Source organism: Pleurodeles waltl, chromosome 8 (assembly GCF_031143425.1).
Source record: "Pleurodeles waltl isolate 20211129_DDA chromosome 8, aPleWal1.hap1.20221129, whole genome shotgun sequence".
In the NCBI taxonomy this organism is placed as follows: Eukaryota; Metazoa; Chordata; class Amphibia; order Caudata; family Salamandridae; genus Pleurodeles; species Pleurodeles waltl.
The window spans coordinates 1,509,143,815-1,509,166,497 of record NC_090447.1 but is presented as its reverse complement, the minus strand read 5'-3'; the positions used below and the strand labels follow the sequence as shown (position 1 = coordinate 1,509,166,497).

The following is a 22,683-nucleotide window of genomic DNA, read 5'->3' as shown; positions in this document are numbered from 1 at the left end:
TCATGGTCGCAAACAAGCTCTTTTGCGCAATGTTAAATGTGATTTGCATTTATTAGGTCAGTGACAAATAAATATATAGATGAATCATTTAATTTATTTCCTGAATAATGTTTAAGACAAGATAAGCAGACCTTGTAAAAAAACGTGTTCCCATGTCTGTGTATACACACACGAGAGCCGGAGCAGCTTGGAGTGGAGTATGCATGGATATACAGTCTAGTGCTATGAGACTACAGACAAGTTGTGGGCACCTCACATCCCGACATTAGGTGTGAGACTGTCGCACACACCATCTGCCCTGAATTTAGGTTGAAAGTCCATGGGCGATTGGGGTAAGCCAGATATTTTTGTTAAATTTGTTTAAACTAGCATAATGTTTATTACCTTAATGTTTCCCAAACTGTTTGCCAGGGGTTTTAAAATGTTCAGAAACATAATTAAAATGTTGCTGTTACTTTCTCTTCAAGAAAGAATCAGTAGGTTTGGGTAGGGGTGATGGCCTTGGTGATTGGCCTACGCTACTGAACAAGGACGTAATGTGACACCTGAATGTAGCACACCAGGAGGCAATCACAAAAGGACCACAGTGAATAAATTGTGCTATGTTAAAAAACAGTAAATAAATGCACTGACAACATAGTGAAGCATGGCCTCTCTTGTGTGTGTCTGTAAAATTCATGGTTGTTCTTGAATGTCTGTCCTGAATTTTGACCCTTTGTCCTGAATTTTTGTCCTAAATTTTAACCCTTTGTGCTGAATTTTTTACAGTCCTGTCCAGAATTTGCTTCAATGCCAGGTGGTCACCCTAAACACACTACTTTCACGTTATCTTAGGTGAACATTTCTGAACTAATGTGTGTTTTTACGAGCAGCTGTCATGATCCCTTGAAGTGCTTTAAGTGGGATGAAAGGGTGGGGGGGCTGTAATTGGGATATGACATTAGAAGTAGAACTGAGAACCTTTCACGGGAGGCGTGGCCCACGTACCCAAGGGCGTGGTCTGATGCATTTCAGCTAGAATCCCCTGCTTGATAAATTCATTCATAGTCAGCCCTCATCTCAGCTGCATGACGCATCCTGCACAGCACTTTTCCAGGAAAGAAGAATTGCTTAGTGTCTGTATTAACCTCTGAAACATAAACTTTGTGTGAAAGGCGGACGTACCTTGTATCTCTGGACCACAGCTGCTGACCCCCTGCAGAGCTGACAAGTTTCCTATGTGCATGCGTGATGTGCTGCTCCACTTCAAGTTTTTTTCTTCGCAGGGTCACCCCTAACCATTTTGCCTTTTTGCCTTTCACTTTTATTCTGAATTAGTTTTTGTTAGCCTTAGGACTCTGTGCACTTTACCACTGCAAATCAGCACTAAAGTGCTTGTGTTCTCCCCTAAAACTTGGTCAATTTTGTTTATACCCAATTGGCATATTTAATTTATTTGTAAGTCTTGTAGAGTGGTATACCATGACCTGTAAATTAAATGCTACCAGTGGGCCGGCAGCACTTATTGTGCCACCCAGTTTAGTCGCCCTCCAAAACATGTTCTAGGTCTGCTATTGCAGCCTGAATGCAGTCACACTGCCATGTTGAACTGGCATTTAAAACCCCTTGTTCAGCCTTAAGCTCCTCTTTCGTTACACATAAATCACCCTACGGTGGGCCCTAGGTAGCTCAAAGGACAGGGTGCTGTGTAAGTATAAGGTAGGACATGTATCTTTAAGTTTTACATGTCCTGGTAGTGAAAAACTCCCAAATTCGTTTTTCACTACTGTGAGGCATATTTCATCCATAAATAACATTGGGGATTCCTCATTAGATTTAATAAGCTGTAACTCCTAAATAAGAGGAGGTAGACATGTCACATTTGGTACCTATAAAATTGTAATGATAAGCCTTCTTTAATGGTGAAAGTTGAATTTATCATTACAATTTTGAAAAAGTACTTTTAGGAAGTTGCCATTTTCCTGCCCTTGGCCTTTCATGCCTGCAGCCCATCTTGAGTCACATGAATGGGTTTAGCTGACAGGCTTTGTAGATTCCTCCCAGACAGTGAATGCCATCCTTTTGAAGGGTTTGAGATCCTTTTTTCAGTCTCCTCTGTTTTCATGGTAAAGTCACTCAGTCCTCTGTCTTACATTCACCCGCCCACCATTAATTGTCTTCAATTGGCCCTCCATGGAAATCACCTTTCACCTTTCAGCCTTTGTTCTGAGTTCTTCGATTATGGGTGTCTACTGGGGGCCTTAAGTGGAGTCTTTGCATTCCTATTCGGCCCAGGGGCCATGATGTAACAGAGGGGCTCTATCTAATTGTGCACTGACTTAAGCGATGAGAGACTTAGAGCCAGATTTAAGAAAAGTGGTGCTGCACCCGGTGCAGCGCCAATTTTCATGCGTTCCTTAGCGTCCCCTAACGCCGCCATGTGTGCGCCGTATCAAAGGTACGGCCCACCATGGTGGTAGTTAGAGAACTAGCTTTAACATTTTTGATGCTAGTTTGGAGCTTTGCAGGATTAGCGTAAATTTTTTTGACACTAATTCTACAAAGCCCATTGAGGCCCATTATGAATATCAGCGTGCCTCCTTTGAACGCCTGCTTTGAGCAGGCATTAAAAGTGCTGAAAAAAATGATGCAAAGAAATCTCCTAGATTTCTTTGGACCATTTTTCAGCCCCCCTAATGGGGGAACGCCCCCTTTGCATACACACTTTGTAAATCTGGCACAGCGTTTTTGGCCATCTAACGCCACATTAGCGTAAAAAAAAATGACTAATGTATCATTAGAAGGCATAAGAGGCTCTTGAATCTGCCCCTAATTGGCTTGGGGAGTCATACCCTGGTCCCTATGGAATCATACACTGATCCCTGAGTGGCAATTATTGTGGGTGTGTTTGCAGGATGGGAAGAATGTCTAGTACTTCGCTTTTCTAAGTTTGTATGGTACGTTCCTGTTAGGCATGCAGCCCATGCTTCTCATAGTTGTTGTCACCTGCGCTGTAACGCAGCTGGGTTAGAGGCTAACTTGAATAGGTGGCAGTGCCAGGACGTTTTAAACAGTACCAACTGAGGGGGAGCAGCAGATATCATTGAATACTACATTTCCCCCCATGAGCCCCAGTTCTGGGTCACAGTGTTTACATTCCCTTGCCCCTGGTGAGAATATCTGCACTCCCAGTAAAGGAGGGCTTCCTTGGGTGCTACTCTGCACCTGGAGTGATGTGACATGAAGGTGAACTGTGGAAGCCTGGGAATGGTCTGGCATCCTCAATTTAAATGCTTGGACTTCAGCTGGATCCCATACACTTTAGCAGAGAGGGGTGGCTTTCACAGCAGCTGGCCCGTCCCCTGGAATAAGTGGTACTTCACTTTGCACTTCATTGGTAGCACAACGATGCCACCATCCTCCCCCCTTTTTCTTTGTTTAAGCACCCCAGGGCCAGAGGGGCAGGAGGATTTCTCTGACCACCCATAAGTGAGGGCATAATTGTCATGTAATAGCGGGGAGCCCATGACTCACAAGGTGCTTGTGGGTGAGCTTGTCCAATGTGCTCCATGTCTGAATGGAGCTGTTGGGTTGCTGTAGTGTGCGTACTCCGCCGTTCCAATTCCTGTACTATATACAGCATTTGTACACATTGCTTTTCTAGAAGCCATTGTGATCTACCACAACTAGGGCTACTTTGAGCCGTGTTCCACAGATGTCCCTCGGATGCTTCCTGTCCCAGAAGTGAACAAGCCAGAGCCTACAGTTGCCATCTGATCTTGAGGAGGCTCCAGAGCTAGAAGATCAATGCACCTTCTCCAGATTTGGCAGCTGTCCCTCTATCCAATCATTCATGATGTCTCTCATATTCTGCATTGGAGTTTGGATGATTTGTAGGAGGCTATATTCTTCAAGAAGCTCAAGGTCCCTCACATAGCCTACACCAAGATCTGGACAGTTATGGAGTTCAGGTGAAGGTCCTGTGGCTGAGACGTAGCATTCAGACATCACCATGCCACATCACACACCATATAGAAGACCTACAGCTGGACTCAACAATGTACTGGTGGCAGTATGATGCTCACTGTCCCACTAGTGACTACGCGGCTTTTGAACCACACGTGTATTCCAGTCATCACAGATCCCAGGTAGGCTTCTGCTCTGGTTTCAGTAGATACCTGTGCAGGCCAGTCTTCACAACATGTGACAGAGGAACATCCCGTCTGTGTTTTAGTTCATGTGACCTACACACCGGGCGGTACTTCCTCCACCACCTGGCAGAATCACCCACACTCCCTGACTGGAGAGTTGTTCCTGTAGTGGCAGTCATGACGCAGCCTTGACCCTTAAAAACATCAGTCAAAGTGCTTGAGCTCTGTCCGCAGTGCTTTCCACCATGTGCTGATTGCCTTCACTGTCTGTGCTCTGTTCTACCCACCTATTGAGCATCTCACTTCCTTTTCAGATACAATCATCCCTATTTGTCAGCAGAGGTGCTTCCAATGGAAAGGGGCGGTGGTGGAGGGCTTGCACGCATTAGTTCCAGTCACTCCTCGAGCACGCTGGCGGCGGCCATCTTTTTCTGTCACTGCTGGCTGTATTCCAAATGCTTTGTCCTTGTGCACGGCTCAGTAGATGTTCTCATTTCAGTCTTTGAAGAAAGGAATAGCCAGCACAGTGAGTACTTGTGCCTCTCATTTCTGCCTCTCGGTCCTCACTCTTTTATCCTTATTAAGACCGAGAGGCACTAGTGTCCGGGATATTTAGAACATTTGCAGTGTGAGGTCAAGGAAAGGTGTCCCTCCTGGTCAAACGCAATATTCACCTTTATTCTAATAGGTATAATCCTAAAATTTTAGATATAGTTGTGTGCCTCTTCTTGAAATCCCTATGGAGACTTTAGAAATGTACATCAAATGTTCCAAATATGTGCTGCAGAATTTTTGTAAAATCATACATTTTTGTAATGCATGCAAAGCTTGTAAAAACCTCAAAATGTAATAATTGTAATTAGAGAAATTAGAGAAAGATGAAAATGAAATTGTGAAAGTGAATCCCTGCTCATCCTGTCTTCATTTCTCCCTTAAATCTCCTTCTCTATAGGTCTTGAAGCATCTGCGGCACCTGAACTTCACCAACAACATGGGGGAACGAGTGGACTTTGACGAGTTTGGAGACTTAATTGGAAATTACTCAATAATAAACTGGCACCAGTCCCCCGAAGATGGGTCCATTGTCTTTGAGGAAATTGGTCATTACAACGTTTACGCCAAGAAAGGAGAGAGGCTGTTCATCCGTGAGGACAAGATCCTATGGAGCGGCTTCTCCACTGAGGTGCGTAGGCGTGTGGTCCTTGTTTGGTCTGGCATACAAGGCAAGCAATCTATGTATGGTCAGGCAGGTCAGATATGAGGCTTAAATGTGCCCTATATTTGGCACTGGGTGATTCAAACCTCTTATTAATGTATGCACCAAGGACAAGCCATAGTGATCATCTTGAATGCAGTCAAGTGGAACGGCAATGGTGGCCATGGATGCAGCTTGACAGATAGCATAAAACGTCATTGTTTTTAGGTTGTATGTTTATACTGTAACAGATTGTGGAAAGGTGCTGGAAGTCATTAACAAACTTGAATTCTGCCACCATAGCCCCTTGCATGCCTATGCTACATTCTGTAACATCAATCAATCAGACATTTAAAGAGCGCAGCAAATCACCCGTGAGGGTCTGGAAGCGCTGGGGCAGTGTGCTGCTGCATGGAGGAATGATCATTCATACATCCAGGTCCTTAGTTCTTTTCTGAATTGCTGGAGTGACAGTGCGGTCATGAGGCGCAGGGGAAGGTTGTTCCAAACCTTGGCTGCCAGGTGCGAGAAGGAGTGTCCTCTGCTGTTGGTTCAATGGATCCGTGGGGTGTCTGCATGGGAGAGGGAAGCTGATCAGAGGTGTCAGGTCACTTGGTAGAAGGTCAGGCGTTTGTTGATGTATGCAGGTCCTTCATTGTGCAGGGCCTTGTAGGCATGGGTCAGCATCACATGGGATCACGGATGAACCTAATCCATTTCTAAAGAGTGAGTTTCCCCTCCTCCATCTCTCATTTAACTCACCCAAAACCTGGTCTTATTACTGTGATCTCCCACATAACACTTTCCATGTTCCATCCGTTCTTTATCCTATTTCAATCCAACTAACAAACTCACATGTTCACTCCTCAAATTAACCCATATTTCTCTATACTAATCCACACTAATGCTTTTTGGGTTCCAGAGTTGTGTGCTGACAGTAGCAGAATGGACCAATCTGATCACGCAGCTACAAAGGCTAGGCTCGGGTTTTACCTGCATCAGGACCCCGCTTACCTCCAATGCTTAAGGCTTAGATGACTTTATTTACTTTGTAAACATTCATAGAGACAAAGTATATCCTGCCACCAACCTATGCCCTTAATATAGTTGATTAATTTTACAAGGTCGAACCCTACTTGTGCGAAAGCATATTTTTCTACAAGTGCGCTTTTCTAGTCTCACTGCCTGCTCTTGTGGCCGGGTGAGTCCACACATCGTGGAAAGCCTCCGCTGTTCACTTTACCTGAGGAGCTCCTAACCCTGATCTTTTGTCCACAATTCCACTGAGTCATAATGTCTGCCATCTACTCACATCCTCACATAGTGGATTGTCTAGCTGGGATTCTCCTCATTGATTTCCCATTTCCCTGGTCACAGGCTGACATGGTACCACACCTCTCTTGAGTGGTATTGTGATCTGCACTGAACTCAGCAAACATTATAAAGAGGTATAAACTCTGTATCCCCATTAGGAAGATGGTTGCCTCCCACATGATTGAAAGTACAGACTGAGGCATCTCCTCCACGGCAAAAAAGTGAAAGGTATACCTTTTCCCCAGGACTGAAAGTACACTCTGTAAAATCTCACCTTGAATTGAAAGTGCAGGCTTTAGCCTCTTACCTGTGAATTAAAGTGCAGGCAGCCATCCTACGTGCAGCAACACGTCCTATCCAGGGCCTGAAGAAATATGATCACATCACCTCTGTCCTATTAGCACTCCATTGGCTCCCTTTGCCGACCCACATACTCTTCAAGACCAGCAGCATCATTTACAAAACCATCACGACTAGCACCGCCGCTTATCTTGCACACAAGGTCACCATCTCTGGTGGCTCTTGGTCACCCACAGTCAGGACATCATCATCCTGCAGGCTAAGGAGTGTAAAAAGAAAAAAACAAGACAGCAGCCCTTTTGCATCTATGCGTCCAGGATCTGGAACAACATCCCCGTATTCATTAGGACCACCCCAACACTGCTCCAATGATGTCCCCTCCCCAATCTCACCCTCTGCCGGTGCAGAAGGGTGTACCTCCGGCACTATAATAACATGATAAACTCTATCCTCAGACGTTAAAGAAACTTCTCTCTTTTTCAGGTACCTTTCTCTAACTGTAGCAGAGACTGTCAGGAGGGCACACGCAAAGGGATCATCGAAGGGGAACCCACCTGCTGCTTTGAGTGCGTTGCCTGCCCAGATGGCGAGTACAGCGATGAAACAGGTAATAAACATAGCGTGCCGATACACACACACCATGTGCATCAGTGTATAGCTTACCTTCAGTGTGGGACATGCATTACTTCACATGACTGATATCAGGGCCACTGGGAATATGCGATTGTGCAGCATTTTTTTGCATAATTATTGTTTTGATGCATTTGCCACATAATCCATTAGCTGGTGTATAATCTCCACATTTTAATTTTAAAAAGTTGTTTTTAGCTCGAACGTTTCAAAACTTCCTAAGAATGCAGAAACATTTGTTGCCTCGCAGTAGAAGACTCTTTGCAGAGGTTGGCTGGTCAACTTTCTGTTTGGGCGCTAAACTGGTACTAATGAGGTGCAACCAATGCCCAAGCAGTGTTAACAAGTGTAAAGATGACAAAATAATTAACTAATGCTATGATAAAATGTGCCACATCTTGCTGCATAATTTACTCAACTCTGCTGCATAATTTAGCCCTGCCGCATAATTCCAGTGGCCCTGCTTACACCCAAAATTGTGTTCCGTGCACCTTCGGTAAGGTGCTGTGTACCACACGGCTGGTCAGTACAATGGCAACACGATTTATTGATCTGCATAATGTAATGCAATAAACTAAAGTGTCTGTATACAGTATGTACAACTACGCTAGGTAACCCTCCCTTAGCCCGCACAATGGAGCTATTCACAAAGGAGTGTTTGGCCTTAAACATAAGTTTACAGCTGAACATATATCATAATACACCTGCCAGGAATTTACAGAGGGATTCCTGGCAGGTGTAAAAATATTTGCTACTGTGTGTTTTCCCACCTTAAGTACAGAAAATCCACAATAGTAAATCCCACTGAAGGCCTGGGAAGTGAGTGTTCCAGGGCAGGGTTTGCCTTGGAAGTTTGGGAATGGCCACACACATGCATTTCCAGTCTCTCTGTAACCCCTTTCCACTGAGGAAATGTTTACATAGAAAGAAAGGTGAATGTATGCTCAAGTCAAGATGTAAATCTCTGCTTCCCCTTTTACTTTTTATAAGGAATAGGGCCCAATACTGCCTTGAGCAACAGGTCAGGCCCAAACACATCTAAATGTGCTCATGGGAAAGAAGGAACAGGGTTTAACAGTTGTTTTACACCTCCCCTTTTAGGGCAGGGCTAAGACTGATTGCCATTTGGCCGTCCCCCTTCTGTAATGGCACAGACAAGCTAGAAAATGATGGAATGGGATGCCCAGAGAAATTCCCAGTGGTTGAAATATATTTGTATAACAATGCCAATCTGCTGGATTAACCAAAAAAAAAAGCTTTCTCACTCATTTTTAAAATACAGATTACTAATACAACAAACTGAGCATGCTCAGAACAATGTGGGAAACAGACCTGGGAGGGTTCTAAGTCTCTGAGTGGGTAGAAGCATTGCAGTGTCCCAGACAGGCAGCAGCTGGGACGAGGTTCAGGCTGGTTCAGATTAAGAAGATACCTCACCAAATCTATCAAACCCAATGCTTAATTTGAGCTGGTGGTTGCAGGTGGGGGGTCACTGCCACTCAGTTTTGGGGACCCGCACTTATCATTTTTCTTTGACCCGGAGCAAGAGAAAGAAAAACAGGCGGAGAAAAGGATGAGGAAGGGAAAGACAGAAAACAGTGAGAAACTGAATAATTAGGGTTGAAAAAGAACCTGCAAAAGTGAGATAAAGAGGTTTGAGAGGAATGAAAGTTATCAAAACTATCAATATTGGGTTTTTGAATGAAGATGCCACCAGCATAGTTAAAAAAAGTGTGCGATATGGGTGTTATAATCGCTTGTAGCGATATTGTCAGAGTTTGAGGTAATGGGAGCTCCCAACTATGGTAAAATGGCAGGCCAATAAGGACGGGTGTATTCCCGCAGAGAGTAGGGATTGCCCAAAAGTGCAAAAAGATCTAGGGTGAGAGAGGAAACTAATGGGGCTTTATCTAAAGGGCTGACTGCAAAGAGCAGGTACAGAAATGCATGCAGACTGACGACTCCGAGTGGATACTAGGATGGAAAGAAAAGAGGTGAGCCAATGAAACCCATGTTATTACTCAGTTATAAATTACTACCATGTAATAATAAGGATTGGCAAAGCCTACAGGTCTGGCGTTAACCGCCAGCTTTCTGACAATACGTGTTTTGTTGTGTCCTGGTTTTTCCAAAACCTTGTGTGGGTATATGATGGGCTCTCATCGATCAAAGGTTTTTTTGGTCTCTAAAAACATACACAACAGTAGCACTCCCTGGCACCGAATGATCAACTTTGTGTGTGGCTGTGTTCCCTGTGAGAGGGGAACATGCCGAAACTCATACATTGCTCCTTAATGAAAGCTGGAGTGGATGGAAGTAAAATGTGAATTACACCACCTGCAGACTAATGGGTGACGTCTGGCTGAAACCCCTTTAAGTAAATAGGTTGTACACATAATTTTAGTAAAATCAAAAGATCTTGGCTAACACAGACCTAAAAAACTCAATCAGTCTGGCACTGGCTGCCACCTTCTTGTCTTCTAGAAAGAAAGAAAGACAAGAAAATGAAAGTGAGAAAAGAAAGGGCAGAGAAAGAAAGAAAATAAAGGACAGAGAAGGCAGGAAGGACAGCAAAAGAAAAAGGAAAGAGAAGGAGAACAAGAGACAGAAAGAAAGTAAGAAGAGAAGGAGAGAAAAAAAGAGAAGGAGAGAGATTTCTTGGCTAATGTGTACTCTTGTGTACTCTCGTAAGAACGTACTACGGAACTCCTATGCACCATGAACTGTCCTGTCCCATGGACCTCTGCTTACTCTTCAAAAATTACTTTAAGGGGAACGGGCCGTGTTTAAAAAACAAAGACCGCTTTATTTTAAGCAATCATGGACAGGGTAGTGTGCTGACCCCAGCAGGACACCATCTCTGTGATTGCAGTGAATCGTAGGGGGTCACCAACTGCGACTTACCTCATTATTATTCATGAGGTAGGTCTGTTGCGACCCACTTCAGATCGCTAAATGAAACTCATGGAGCTTTATACATTAGAAAGAGCGATTTCCTAACTACAATTAGCAAAAAATCACAATTAGGAAATCACTATTTTAATCTTTGTACATCTAGCCCAAAATGTTTCAAATGAAAAATGATTTGTATCCATCACGTTTTCTGGCACAGCTGATGTCAATAGTTCCAGTTATTTGTTAGATCCTACCCAAGACTGCGTGAGGGTAGCCCAAACAAACGATCAGCCCGCTCTTCAGCATAATATTACCAGTGCTTAATTTGTGCTTGTTGTTTCCGGTGCTGAACACCAGCACTTATTTTTGAGGGTCAGGGCTTACTCTTCTGCCTCAAGCATTTGCTGCGAGCAAAAGACACATATGGGAAAGACGGAGGAAGAGAAAAATGAAAAAGCGTCACCAAGGGAGAAAGTAGAAAGCTGCAAGAATGAGCTGAAGGGGCTGGGAGTGGCTGTAAATGGATTAAAGAGGCCCGAGATGGCTTCAGGATTACGCCGCCTCTGTATTCCGTGCTTGCACATTTAATTGCAGCAGCCGCGTGTTTAAGAGGAGGGCTTTGGGCACCAACACCTTTTTTATTTATAAATTAAGCACTGAATATCAGTAGACACGGTAAACAAGTAACAAAGAAAGCAACCTTGTAAGAATCCGACCATTTCAACTTTCTGTTTGCAGCACAGAATTCAAATACTATTTGCACTTGAATTCCATTCCGCTGCAATTTTTTTCCACCCTTCAAGCACACAGGCCACACCGAAATCCCTAGTTTTGGTATTTCCCTTAAACTTGCCAGCATGAGGCACACAGTGGTAATCTGTGACTCCTTGCACCCTCCAGGGCATTAAACAGTGTGATGGTGTCTGACTGGCTGCCCTTAGGACAGTAATACACATTAATTCCACTAGGTCAAGGAATACCCAATTACCAGTTTGCTACAACCAATTCAGGCAGCAAACTAGTACTGGATCACTGACAGAATATTCGAAAAAAATATCATGTGTACAGAATATTGTGTCAAAAATATCGAGGACCAAAATATCGAGAAGGTAAGTGCAATGAGGTAAGTATAGGTTTACAATTCTGAACTCCACATCTACATACCTTGAAGATATATATTGTGAAGGTACATATATGTGGAGTTATATATAGTAAAACTTTTCTTACTTACAGAAACTTACCTTCACAATATTTTTGTCATCAATATTCTTGACACGATATTTTGTCCCACAATATTTTTGCTGCTGATATTCTGCCTAAACACCCTAATGCCAAAGCAAAATTTGTCCTTATGAGCCTGATCAGCTTCTGGGCATCCAGTTAGCTGCCCCGGTCAATCTGACTGGCTTGTAAGCAGCCAATTAGAATAGTTAGCATATCCAGAACCTTCCTGAATCTTTCTGAGGACTAAGAATGTGTGAGCTGCCCATGATGGAAATGAGGTAGGGGACTGTCAGTAGGGGGACCAGATTTTTAGAACAAAAAAAAGGACTGCCAATGACATAACAATAGGACTACTTGCTGTATATACATTCACACACACAAAGCACCTCAAACCCTCATATTTATGATCTACACGAACTCTCTTTTAGGACATTTGACGACTCCCTCCCCCATGGGCTTTGTTGAAGCGGATCCATCCCTCATTAACTCCTACTGTGCTGGGTGAATGACACCAAGCAGCACAGCAAGAGGCACAGATCAAGTAAACTCTGTCTCTCCAGTGAAGAGAGGGTTGTTGTAAACTTGAGCCTGCTCAGCACTGTGAAAATGTGCTTGCTTACCCAACGCTCTCTCATAAAAATGTGTTGGGATGCTGGGACAATCCAGGAGGTCCTTCTGGTCACCCTTACTGTCAGGCAGTAAAAATTCTGCAGCAGTCCCAGACCCTCACTGGACCTCCACCTGCAATTTCCCTCCATTTCCCCCGCCACATATGCAGCTTGCAAAGCATAGGTGTTATATCCACATGTATATGCCATTATTACAGATACCTTTATCACAGAAGTGTCTGTTGCCCAGTAGAAGGTCTATATTCCATTCTTTTTCTGAAATTATATTTCTGACTAGTTCCTCTAGAAGCTACAGTCATCAAATAAAAAATAAATAAATCCAGGATTTGTAATGAGCTGCAAATCACATGTGAGGGTCTCAAGGCGCTGAATTGTAGCACAGGAAGATTAGGTTATTTGCCCAGAATCACAGGATGTTGAGCCGGCATTGAGGTTCAAACCTGGTTCCTCGATCTACAAAGTTGGCAGCTCTGTCCGTTACACCACATCCTCTCCCACAGTTATTGAATTAGCATCCAATGAAGGCTGATGAGCCTTGATCCGGAGGGGGTCTAGCATAGCTGCTTTTGTTTAGGACTAATTCTCCTCAAAACAAATGTAAAAGGGTTTGCCATAATAGATTCTTGGGGCTTAATGCCCCTGATCTAGATTAATGCTGTGGGAAATGGAAGTGGAAGGGTTCATGTTGTGGAGAGGACAGAGCTGGTGGTGGATGGATTAAACCTCTTGCGAACTACATAACGTCTACCCCAGACCGTCTTGCGTTACCCAATCATCTTGGTTCTTAACCGGTGGTCCAGGGACCCCCGGGGTCCGCGAAGCCTATTCAGGGGGAGGCTTAGAAAGTGTAATAATAACACATTAATAAAGCATATAAATAAGCAAAATGTAAAGCTGGACATTTTAAAGTGTTCTGTAAATGTGAAGGAATTTCAAATTGGAGAATAGAAATTAAACTAGTATCAGACTGATTCGTGGGAGCAGGGCAAGTGCACCAAACAGGATATAGTATTTGCAATGAGTGGCCTAAATTGAATTTTGAAAAGCTTGAGTCAAATCTTGTTTTTTTATTTGTATCTGTGAATTTAATAAAATATGAATGCTTGTTTCTGTATTTTTTGTGTATTGTTTTGCAGTTTAAATCATTCAAAATGCTCATGCCGGGGTCCTCAGCTCCAAATAATGACTAAGTTGGGGGTACTTGTATTTCAGTAATGATTACTTGAGGGTCTCCAGGTTCCAGTAATGAAAAAAGTGGGGGTTCTTTAGACGTCAAAACGTTAAGAACCACTGACTACCACATCCATTCTAAAGAGAAGTGAAAAACATACTTTAAAATAATTTTATTGTTCTTTATTATCATGTCAAGCAAAACATTGTCTATCATTTATCTGTAGAATGAATTTCACCACAAAATGTTACTGTATAGTTTGCTATTAACATTTCACAATTCTGATGTTTGTTGTTAATATGACTAATAATTGTGTTCTATGAATGTTATCCCTACAGATGCGAGTGCTTGTGAAAAATGCCCCGATAATTTCTGGTCCAATGAAAACCACACAGCCTGCATTGCTAAGCAAATCGAGTTCCTCTCTTGGACGGAGCCTTTCGGCATTGCCCTTACTCTCTTCGCGGTCTTGGGAATTTTCCTGACATCCTTCGTCCTGGGAGTTTTTATCAAGTTTCGTAACACCCCTATCGTCAAGGCCACCAACAGAGAGCTGTCATACCTTCTCCTCTTCTCCCTGATCTGCTGCTTCACCAGCTCTCTTTTCTTCATCGGGGAGCCCCAGGATTGGACGTGCCGCTTACGCCAGCCGACCTTTGGTATCAGCTTTGTGCTGTGCATCTCCTGCATCCTGGTGAAGACCAACCGGGTCCTTCTTGTCTTTGAGGCTAAGATCCCCACCAGTTTCCACCGCAAGTGGTGGGGCCTCAACCTCCAGTTCTTGTTGGTGTTCCTCTGCACCTTTGTGCAAATCATCATCTGTGTGATTTGGCTCTACACCGCACCACCTTGGAGCTATCGAAATCATGAGATGGAAGATGAGATTATATTTATCACCTGCAATGAGGGCTCCTTGATGGCGTTGGGCTTTTTAATTGGCTACACTTGCCTTCTGGCTGCAGTCTGTTTCTTCTTTGCCTTTAAGTCCAGGAAACTTCCAGAAAACTTCAATGAAGCCAAATTCATCACCTTCAGCATGCTCATCTTCTTCATCGTCTGGATTTCTTTCATTCCAGCCTACGCCAGCACCTACGGAAAATTTGTCTCTGCAGTTGAAGTCATTGCAATCCTAGCTTCTAGCTTTGGGCTATTGGCATGCATTTTCTTCAACAAAGTCTACATCATACTGTTCAAGCCCTCAAGGAACACCATTGAAGAGGTCCGGTGCAGCACAGCGGCCCATGCATTTAAGGTGGCAGCCAGGGCTACCTTGAGACGCAGCAATGTATCTCACAAGAGATCCAATAGTCTTGGCGGTTCATCCGGCTCAACTCCGTCATCCTCTATCAGCAGCAAGAGCAACCATGATGAGCCATTTACCTGCAATGAGAAGCAAAGACCGTGCAAGCACAAAGTGAGCTTTGGCACTGGGACAGTCACTCTGTCCCTGGGCTTTGAGGAGCCGCAGCAGAATGCAGTCAGTAACAAAATACCCAAGAGGAGGAATTCCCTGGAAGGCAAGCACAGCGACGACAGCCTGCTCAGGCATCGAGCCCTTCTACCTCTGCAAAATAGTGATGCAGGGAGTGAGTCCAGCTTCAACACCGCCTCCAACAAGGATGTGTCAGGGTCGCAGGAATCTGTCATCCACACCAAGACTGAGACCCAACACACAGTTGATGAGACCTCTGTTCAGACATCCAATTCAAAGAATTATGTTGGCAGTACTATCACAGAGAATGCAATAAACTCTTAACAAGACCTGCAAAACTGTGATAATGGGCTTTAAAGAAAGGGTGAAGTTCACAAACTGAGAGGTCAAAGACTTGTGGTTGGACTATACCACAACGTACGTTAATACCACTCAAGGAGCGTCCGTGTCCTGCATGCCCAAGCACAGATGAAACAGATGAAGCACAGATGAATCCTGCTGAACCATGCTTAAGCTGAAGGACACTCTTGGTGTCCTCTTTTGTATAAGTAAGCATCCCTACCAAACAGATTAGAGTTGCTGGACCATGGCTAATCGGTTGAATAAGGTTGCTTCATGTCATCCATCAATCCTTTCCGATACCTGGGGACATGCATTGTACTGTATATTCACAAAAGACTAAAACGTCTTTGAGCTGAGGACCAGCTCCACCTAGAAGAAACATGCTACTAGGGATTTCCTTAGTCATCCTTACTTTACTGCTGGTCCTTTAGTTGCCCTTGTAGTGCAACTGTTGAGTGTGCGTAGTGTTAGAAACATAGACCTGTATATCGTATTTATGAAGCGTTGAAACATTCAAGCATGCTTACAATGGGATGGAGCGCGTTCCTTAGATACTCAGAAACTACACAAGTGCTCTTCAAAGTATTGGTCAAATTTGTCTGAGAACATAGAGCCACCGTGGTCTACAAGTGACAACTATGGATCTTGCACAAACCGGAGGTGGACTGCCAACTGTATTACTTAGTAGTTTAATGCATGCCATTCTTGTTCGTGGGTCAGATATTGGCTGCAATGTGTTGTTTCAGTATAAGTGGAGGGAAAATATATTATGCAAGGGTGTTTCGGCCATTTCACATGTATTTCCATGGGTCTGGACAGGGAAGATCAAGACAAGCATCTCACTATCACTAATGACCTAAAATGGACTCCAACACTTTCTTATGGCCAGCGATGTCTGTGTATGCACACACGCTTCTTGAGAAGCAGAACCCTTTACACTACCATTTTTGAAAGAAAAGTAGTTTTTTAGTTAACTTTTAAGACCTTTCCTACTTTCTCTCTCTTGTTTCTACAGGCACAAACTAGTAGAGTTGTATGCAGGCAATTCTTCCCTGAGGAATGCTGACTGTTTCTTTTCACTCTTGTTTGAATAGTATTTTAGCTTGTGGGCACCTGTCTAGCTCCATACAGAACCCTCACTCAAGATGATGTATCCCCTCTTTATAACCCATGAGTGTGAAGTAGCCAATCTGGTGTTCCTGAAGTAAATATGTGGTATCAGCAAGCAACAGAAAGGATTCATGGGTAAAAACACAGTTGAATATTAGATTTCCAGCAATCACTCAACGTAAGTCCTACAAAAGAGCAGGCTGAAATGGGGGAGTGTGTGCTTAAGTTAACCACCCTTTTTCTATATATGACTTAACCATAGGATTTTCAGGTATATAGCAATCCATTCACAGTCAGTGACATATGTACATGGGTCACTGAGGAAATCTAAAGAAAACCAACCCATAGACCCTCCAAATCCACAGGAGGCCAAAGTGCTCAAGCCTGAGGTCCACAGTTTAGTGATCGAGGTGGCTGTTGCGTGCAACAGTTACCACCCAAAGGTGTACAGCAAAGAAAGACATTGAGTACACGAGTGACAGAACATGTAACTTGAGACAGATTATTAGTAGTGTACCTAAAATGGCTGCTTCAACCCCCCATTTACAGGCCTGATCATGCAGAGAAGTAAAGAGACAGAGTGACATGATATCCTCTGTTCAGGCTTGTCCAGAAACAACAGGAAGCTGCAGTGGAACAGAAATACTTTGATCTCTATTGGGAAGGCTGGGCTCATTGACAGCAGTATAGGATGTATGCCAGGGAATTATGATAAGTACTGATATACAGTGTTAGACAAATGCTCTGGGCTAGTCCCATGAATGCTCTACACATGCATGATGTTGAGAGGCTGTTGCACAGCACGACAGGCATCCGGAGACATAAACAGTGGAAGCGTGTTGCATGCTTCCAACCACAGACCCTGCTGTGCAGTTCGTAATGACCCTCATTAGACTTACCTACACGGTCCAAGAGCAGCAACATATCTCAGCCTACACCCAATCTGCTAAGGCTGCTAAGGCAACCTGTCTGTATAAAGCTAGAGGCCATATGTTCACATTCACTGGGGAGCAATGCTGTGTGGGAAAGGGTAGAATACAGGAAACTGTGCCAAGCAGCGGGCAATGGCAAGCAGACAGGTCAACGACACAATCTAACCAAAGATAAACCTGGCCATGGGCATAAGGGTACTTTCATTTCAACTCAATCAATCAATCAGTCAATCAGTACATTTATAGAGCACGCTACTCACCCGAGAGGGTCTCAAGGTGCTGGAGGGGGGTGGGGGAGTTACTGCTGCTCGAAAAGCAATGTCTTGAGGAGTTTCCTGAAGGCGAGATGGTCCTGGGTAGTTCTTAGGTGTGCGGGAGGGAGTTCCATGCTTTGGCTGCCAGGTAGGTGAATGATCTTCCTCCGGCGGTGGTTCTGCGGATCCTTGGGACGGTGGCGAGGCTGGCTGAGCAGAGGTGCCGGGTGGCCGTGTAGAACGAGAGGCGGCTGTTGAGGTATTCGGGGACCATGTTGTGGAGTGCTTTGTGTGCGTGGGTGAGGAGCCTGAAGGAGATCCTTTTGTTGACGGGGAGCCAGTGCAGGTGTTTCAGGTGGGCGGATATGTGGTTGTGGCGAGGGATGTTGAGGATGAGGCGTGCGGAGGCGTTCTGTATGCGTTGTAGACGTTTCTGAAGCTTTGCGGTGGTGCCTGCGTATAGGGTGTTTCCATAGTCTAGTCGGCTTGTGACGAGGGCATGAGTAACTGTCTTTCTGGTTTTGGCGGGGATCCATCAGAAGATTTTTCGGAGCATGCGTAGGGTGTTGAAGCATGATGACGAGACGGCGTTGACTTGCTTGGTCATTGTGAGGAGGGGGTCCAGGATGAATCCAAGTTTGCGTGCGTGATCTGAGGGGGTTGGTGCGGTGCCCACCGCCGTGGGCCACCAGGAGTCGTCCCAGGTGGATGGGGATTGTCCGAGGATGAGGACCTCCGTCTTGTCTGAGTTCAGTTTTAGGCAGCTGAGCTTCATCCATTCCGCGATGTCTTTCATTCCTTCCTGTAGGTTGGTTTTGGCGGTGGTTGGGTCTTTGGTGAGTGAGATTATCAGCTGGGTGTCGTCGGCGTAGGAGATGATGTTGATGTTGTGTTTGCGTGCGATGGCGGCGAGGGGGCTCATGTAGATATTGAAGAGGGTTGGGCTTAGCGAGGATCCTTGGGGTACGCCGCAGATGATCTCGGTGGGTTCTGAGCGGAAGGGAGGGAGGTGAACTCTCTGGGTTCTGTCGGAGAGGAACGAGATGATCCAGTCTAGGGCCTGTCCTAGGATTCCAGTGGTGCGGAGGCAGGTTATTAGGGTGCGATGGCACACGGTGTCGAAGGCAGCCGAGAGGTCCAGGAGGATGAGGGCGGTTGTTTCTCCGTTGTCCATCAGAGTCCTGATGTCGTCGGTGACTGCGATGAGGACGGTTTCTGTGCTGTGGTTGGCTCGGAATCCAGATTGGGATGGGTCGAGCGAGTTGTTAGCCTCGAGGAAAGCGGTCAGCTGCTTATTGACGGTCTTCTCGATGACCTTGGCCGGGAACTCAAAGGAAGTCAAAGAAAACAATGGCATAAGAAACAAGTCTAAGTCAAGGCCTGACTGGGCAGGCATCTATGGCACCACCATCAGGTGACAGTTGTCTTTACAAGCAGTAGACTTTGCCTTTGTGCTAGTGTAAGGGACAGATAATACCACGTCATCTACTCTGACCACCACATAGTTTAGGGTACAATGTGGACTGCTGAAAAGAAGGATAAAAAAGGCAGAGTTCCAAAATATAATATATATATGTATTCCCTAGTGCCAGTTGCCATTGGGTAGTTATAGTTAGGTCATAGGAAATGCGTTTTTGTGGTGCTAATAACTTTGGCACAGTTTGACGAATCTCCACTAAACATTCCAAAAAAGTATATATATATATATATATATCTATATATATATATATATATATATAGATATATATATATATATATATACCTTCAAAATGGGGACCTCTAATACCACAATCAATCACTTACCCCCAAATAACTGCTGTCATAACTCATAAAGCTTTCTTTAAAAATTCACATATTTCTTTAAACACATTTTGCAGAGTGTACAATTTTCCAGCAAAAACCTTTTGTGATTGTAAGATGGATTTGTAGACCGTTGATTGTCGCCCGTAAGGGTATCCAGTCGCTGAACCCGGAAAAGCAAAATCCTTCTTGTGGCAGAAAACAGTCTACGGGCAAATGTGTGTAAGGATGGCAACTCCATGAAGTGAAAAAATAGTGAGCTTGGCACAACTTTGATGTCAGATTTTTAATTCAGCACACCCATAAACAATAGGCATCTTTTGTTGTAACGTCTGGAGCTGTTACTTTATTCAAGATCTCCGAAACCAAAAAATCTAGAATGCTAACAAGGGGGGAACCATCCTAGGGTTGGGGGAGCTTTTATGCTCATGTTTTTGAACTAACTTGAGATAGTTAATGGTACAGTCTCAACCAATCATGTATCAATGTCTCTGAGATATGTGTCTTCAAAGAACTGGCATTCCTACTGCAATTGCAATTGTATTCATGATTTGTGTTTCAGAAAAACTTCCTGTGAATAACATTTGTCTGCTAACTAGTTAAATTCAAGACCCAATTTTTGTTGAAGAGAGTGGACAAAGATAACTGCATTACCTCTTGGAAGTAGAAGGAGACAGGTTTTAGAGTTCTAGGGATGGCTAGAGAAATGCTGACATTGAAACAGCTATTAGTGGTGTGCAATATTATAATTTCGTGGTGACAAAACTACAATTTCAAAAAGTTGCAACGATTAGTGCTTTTCCAAACCACCTGCAGGTACATTACTCCTGCAAATTATTTTTTTCAGGAAATTGTTTTTGCAGAGAACTTATGCATTGGTAAACCTAGGGGGCACTGAAAAACCATTGTTGTCCTGAACTAGCACTTGCTTTTTATTTTAATTTCTCCAACTTTGTGACATAGGCAGCAACGTATTTGAAAGTACATCACTGAGCTGCCAAAAAAGTCAGCTCTACAAATTTTGTACACCCATAAAATGAGGTACCACATTGAGGAAGCGTCTCTCACAGGGTATGTTCTGGACTCATTCCTTGTGGTGTTCTCTACCAGCTTCTACCCAGCCCGAGGAAAGGAAGGTGCAGGACTTAGACCCTCAATACGAGTTTGGAGGTTCTGTGACCACCATGTTGGCGGCCGTGGTCGTACCTCTTACAGGCTGGCAGTGAGGACCGCCGAATTATGACCATGGCAGTTTTCACCATAGAATACAGCCAACAAATCACCGGCACCTTCAGTGCGTCAGGCGCTGCGTCTGGCGGGAGGCACCTTCAGGCCAGAGGAGGCCATGTTCCCGCCAGACAGGTTACAACCTTGTACACTGCCACAGTTTCCGCCGCGGTCGCACCGCGACGTAAACACTGGCGGTTCCTATATGTATAATGAGAGAGACACATACACAACAGACAAATCGGATGCAAGTGGTGCGGGTGACACACACACTGGTACCCCCACTCCGACATGCACACACACACCCACAGTCACACTCACACCTGCACATACATTGTACACTCAACAGGCATCGCACACATACCGAAACACAGCACCGGCACAGTCACACACCATCATTGATCCTCATCCACCACAACTGCAACACCATGTACCAAACATTGAGTGTGTTGCGAGTGCGGTGGTACGCACCACCATTGCTATTCCGCTGTGGAAGGATCGCTATGCTGATTTCTGGGTTGTAATCTGGAGTGTGGAATGTTGTCGAGCTAGTGGTGCTGGTGGTGAAACTGCCTCTTTCCCCACTCCAATTCTCCTGGTGGTGGTAGATTAGTGGCTGATTCTTGCCAGTCTATGGTATGCGACTCTTAATACGGCATTCGGAATACCGCCTACAAGGTGGTCTATTGGTGGCCGCCACCACAGCAGTCTTGCCAAAAGACCGCCAAACTTGTAATGAAGGCCATACTTTGTACACATTTCCTAAAACCTACAATGTTTATTAACAGCTTTTGTAGAAAAGGCCGACCAAGTAACTGAAATAACCAACAAAGGGACCCTTGGCTCTGTTTCAGGAAAATCTGTGAAATGTTCTAAAAATGTTTTTCACTTTTTTCCCCAGAAAAAAACTGCAAATCGATTTTTGCGAAGCTTTCTGAAAGAAACAAAATATTTCAAGTTGCATAATTGGAAAACCAAAACGGAAAACTTTGCAATCTCACAAAATTGTAAAATTCTAAACGTTGTCCAATTACCCCAGGGGGTTATAAGTGTGTGCACCTTCCTGAGTATACTGGGCCATTTTGAAGAGTTCTCGGTCTCGTTGCTGTGTAAACAGTTTCTTTAATTGTGTGCTTTACACACCAGTTTGTCCATTCTCTTCCTCTCCAAGAACACATTTTTTGAAAAAAATAACAAGAACCACAGAAAAAACATAGTAGTAAAGAAGAGGTCAATGTCGCCCCCTGCTGAAAGCATACACCAAGCATGAGAAATGCTGCTGTGTTTATTGTATCAGCATGTATCTTTTGTAATCTTACATTCATGAAAATAAAAAAAGACTGTCTTGGTTATCACAGTGTTTCTTGCTTCTCCTTCTGTGCTTGGGTCAGTCCAGCTACTCTCTGCTGCTCCAGGCCCAAGATCATAGTAATATCCGGCAGGAAAAAAACATATATGGAATATGGTGCGGAAAGGGAATGCCTTCCCAGGGAATAATGTTTGGTTTGGCATTTGGACAAAAAACAAGTTGCTTGTAATTCAAGCCTCACATAATCTTTCTGACATGCTAGCAATCTCCATGATCCATATATTGACCTGAAATATACTTGAAATTGATAAAGTTACTGTAAATCTGAATATAATGTCAAAGCTATTGCATATTAAACAAGAGGAGTAGTATGGTTGCTGTTTTTGAAATGCATCTCGTCTTTCTTTAAGGAAAAGGGGCTGCATTTAAAAAAAAACTGCTTTCTTTAAAAGGAGTCACAGACATGGTGGCCTGCTGTCTCCAGCAGGCCACCATCCCTGTGGGGGCGGGCGTTCCTAATGGGGTCGCAAATTGCAAACTACCTCATGAATATTCATGAGGTAGGTCATTTGCGACCCCATTGGGAATCGCAAACAGTGTAAAGTACACTTTTGCACATCCGGTTTTGCGACTCTCAAATTGAGAGTCACTAAGGCTCGCAGTTTGCAAGTCGCAAAACTGGATCTTTGTACATGTGGCCCTTGGTGCAGTGTAAATGGTAGTAAAAGGGTGCATGCACCTTTTCAACCAGGCTGCAATGGCAGTCCTGTAGCAGCCTTTGCATGGGCT

General features: G+C 44.2%; 1 protein-coding gene across 1 annotated transcript in view; it reads left to right on the top strand.

The window, feature by feature from the left end:
- CASR (calcium sensing receptor) overlaps positions 1 to 21,945 on the top strand; it is a 233,786-nt gene extending 211,841 nt beyond the window's left edge. Inside the window, exons 5-7 of the mRNA XM_069202781.1 lie at positions 5,083 to 5,313; positions 7,423 to 7,546; positions 13,827 to 21,945. Of these exons, the coding sequence (XP_069058882.1) occupies positions 5,083 to 5,313; positions 7,423 to 7,546; positions 13,827 to 15,244 (1,773 nt within the window). The 3' untranslated portion in view covers positions 15,245 to 21,945. The remainder of the gene's footprint in view (positions 1 to 5,082; positions 5,314 to 7,422; positions 7,547 to 13,826) is intronic.
- Positions 21,946 to 22,683: the final 738 nt, after the last annotated feature.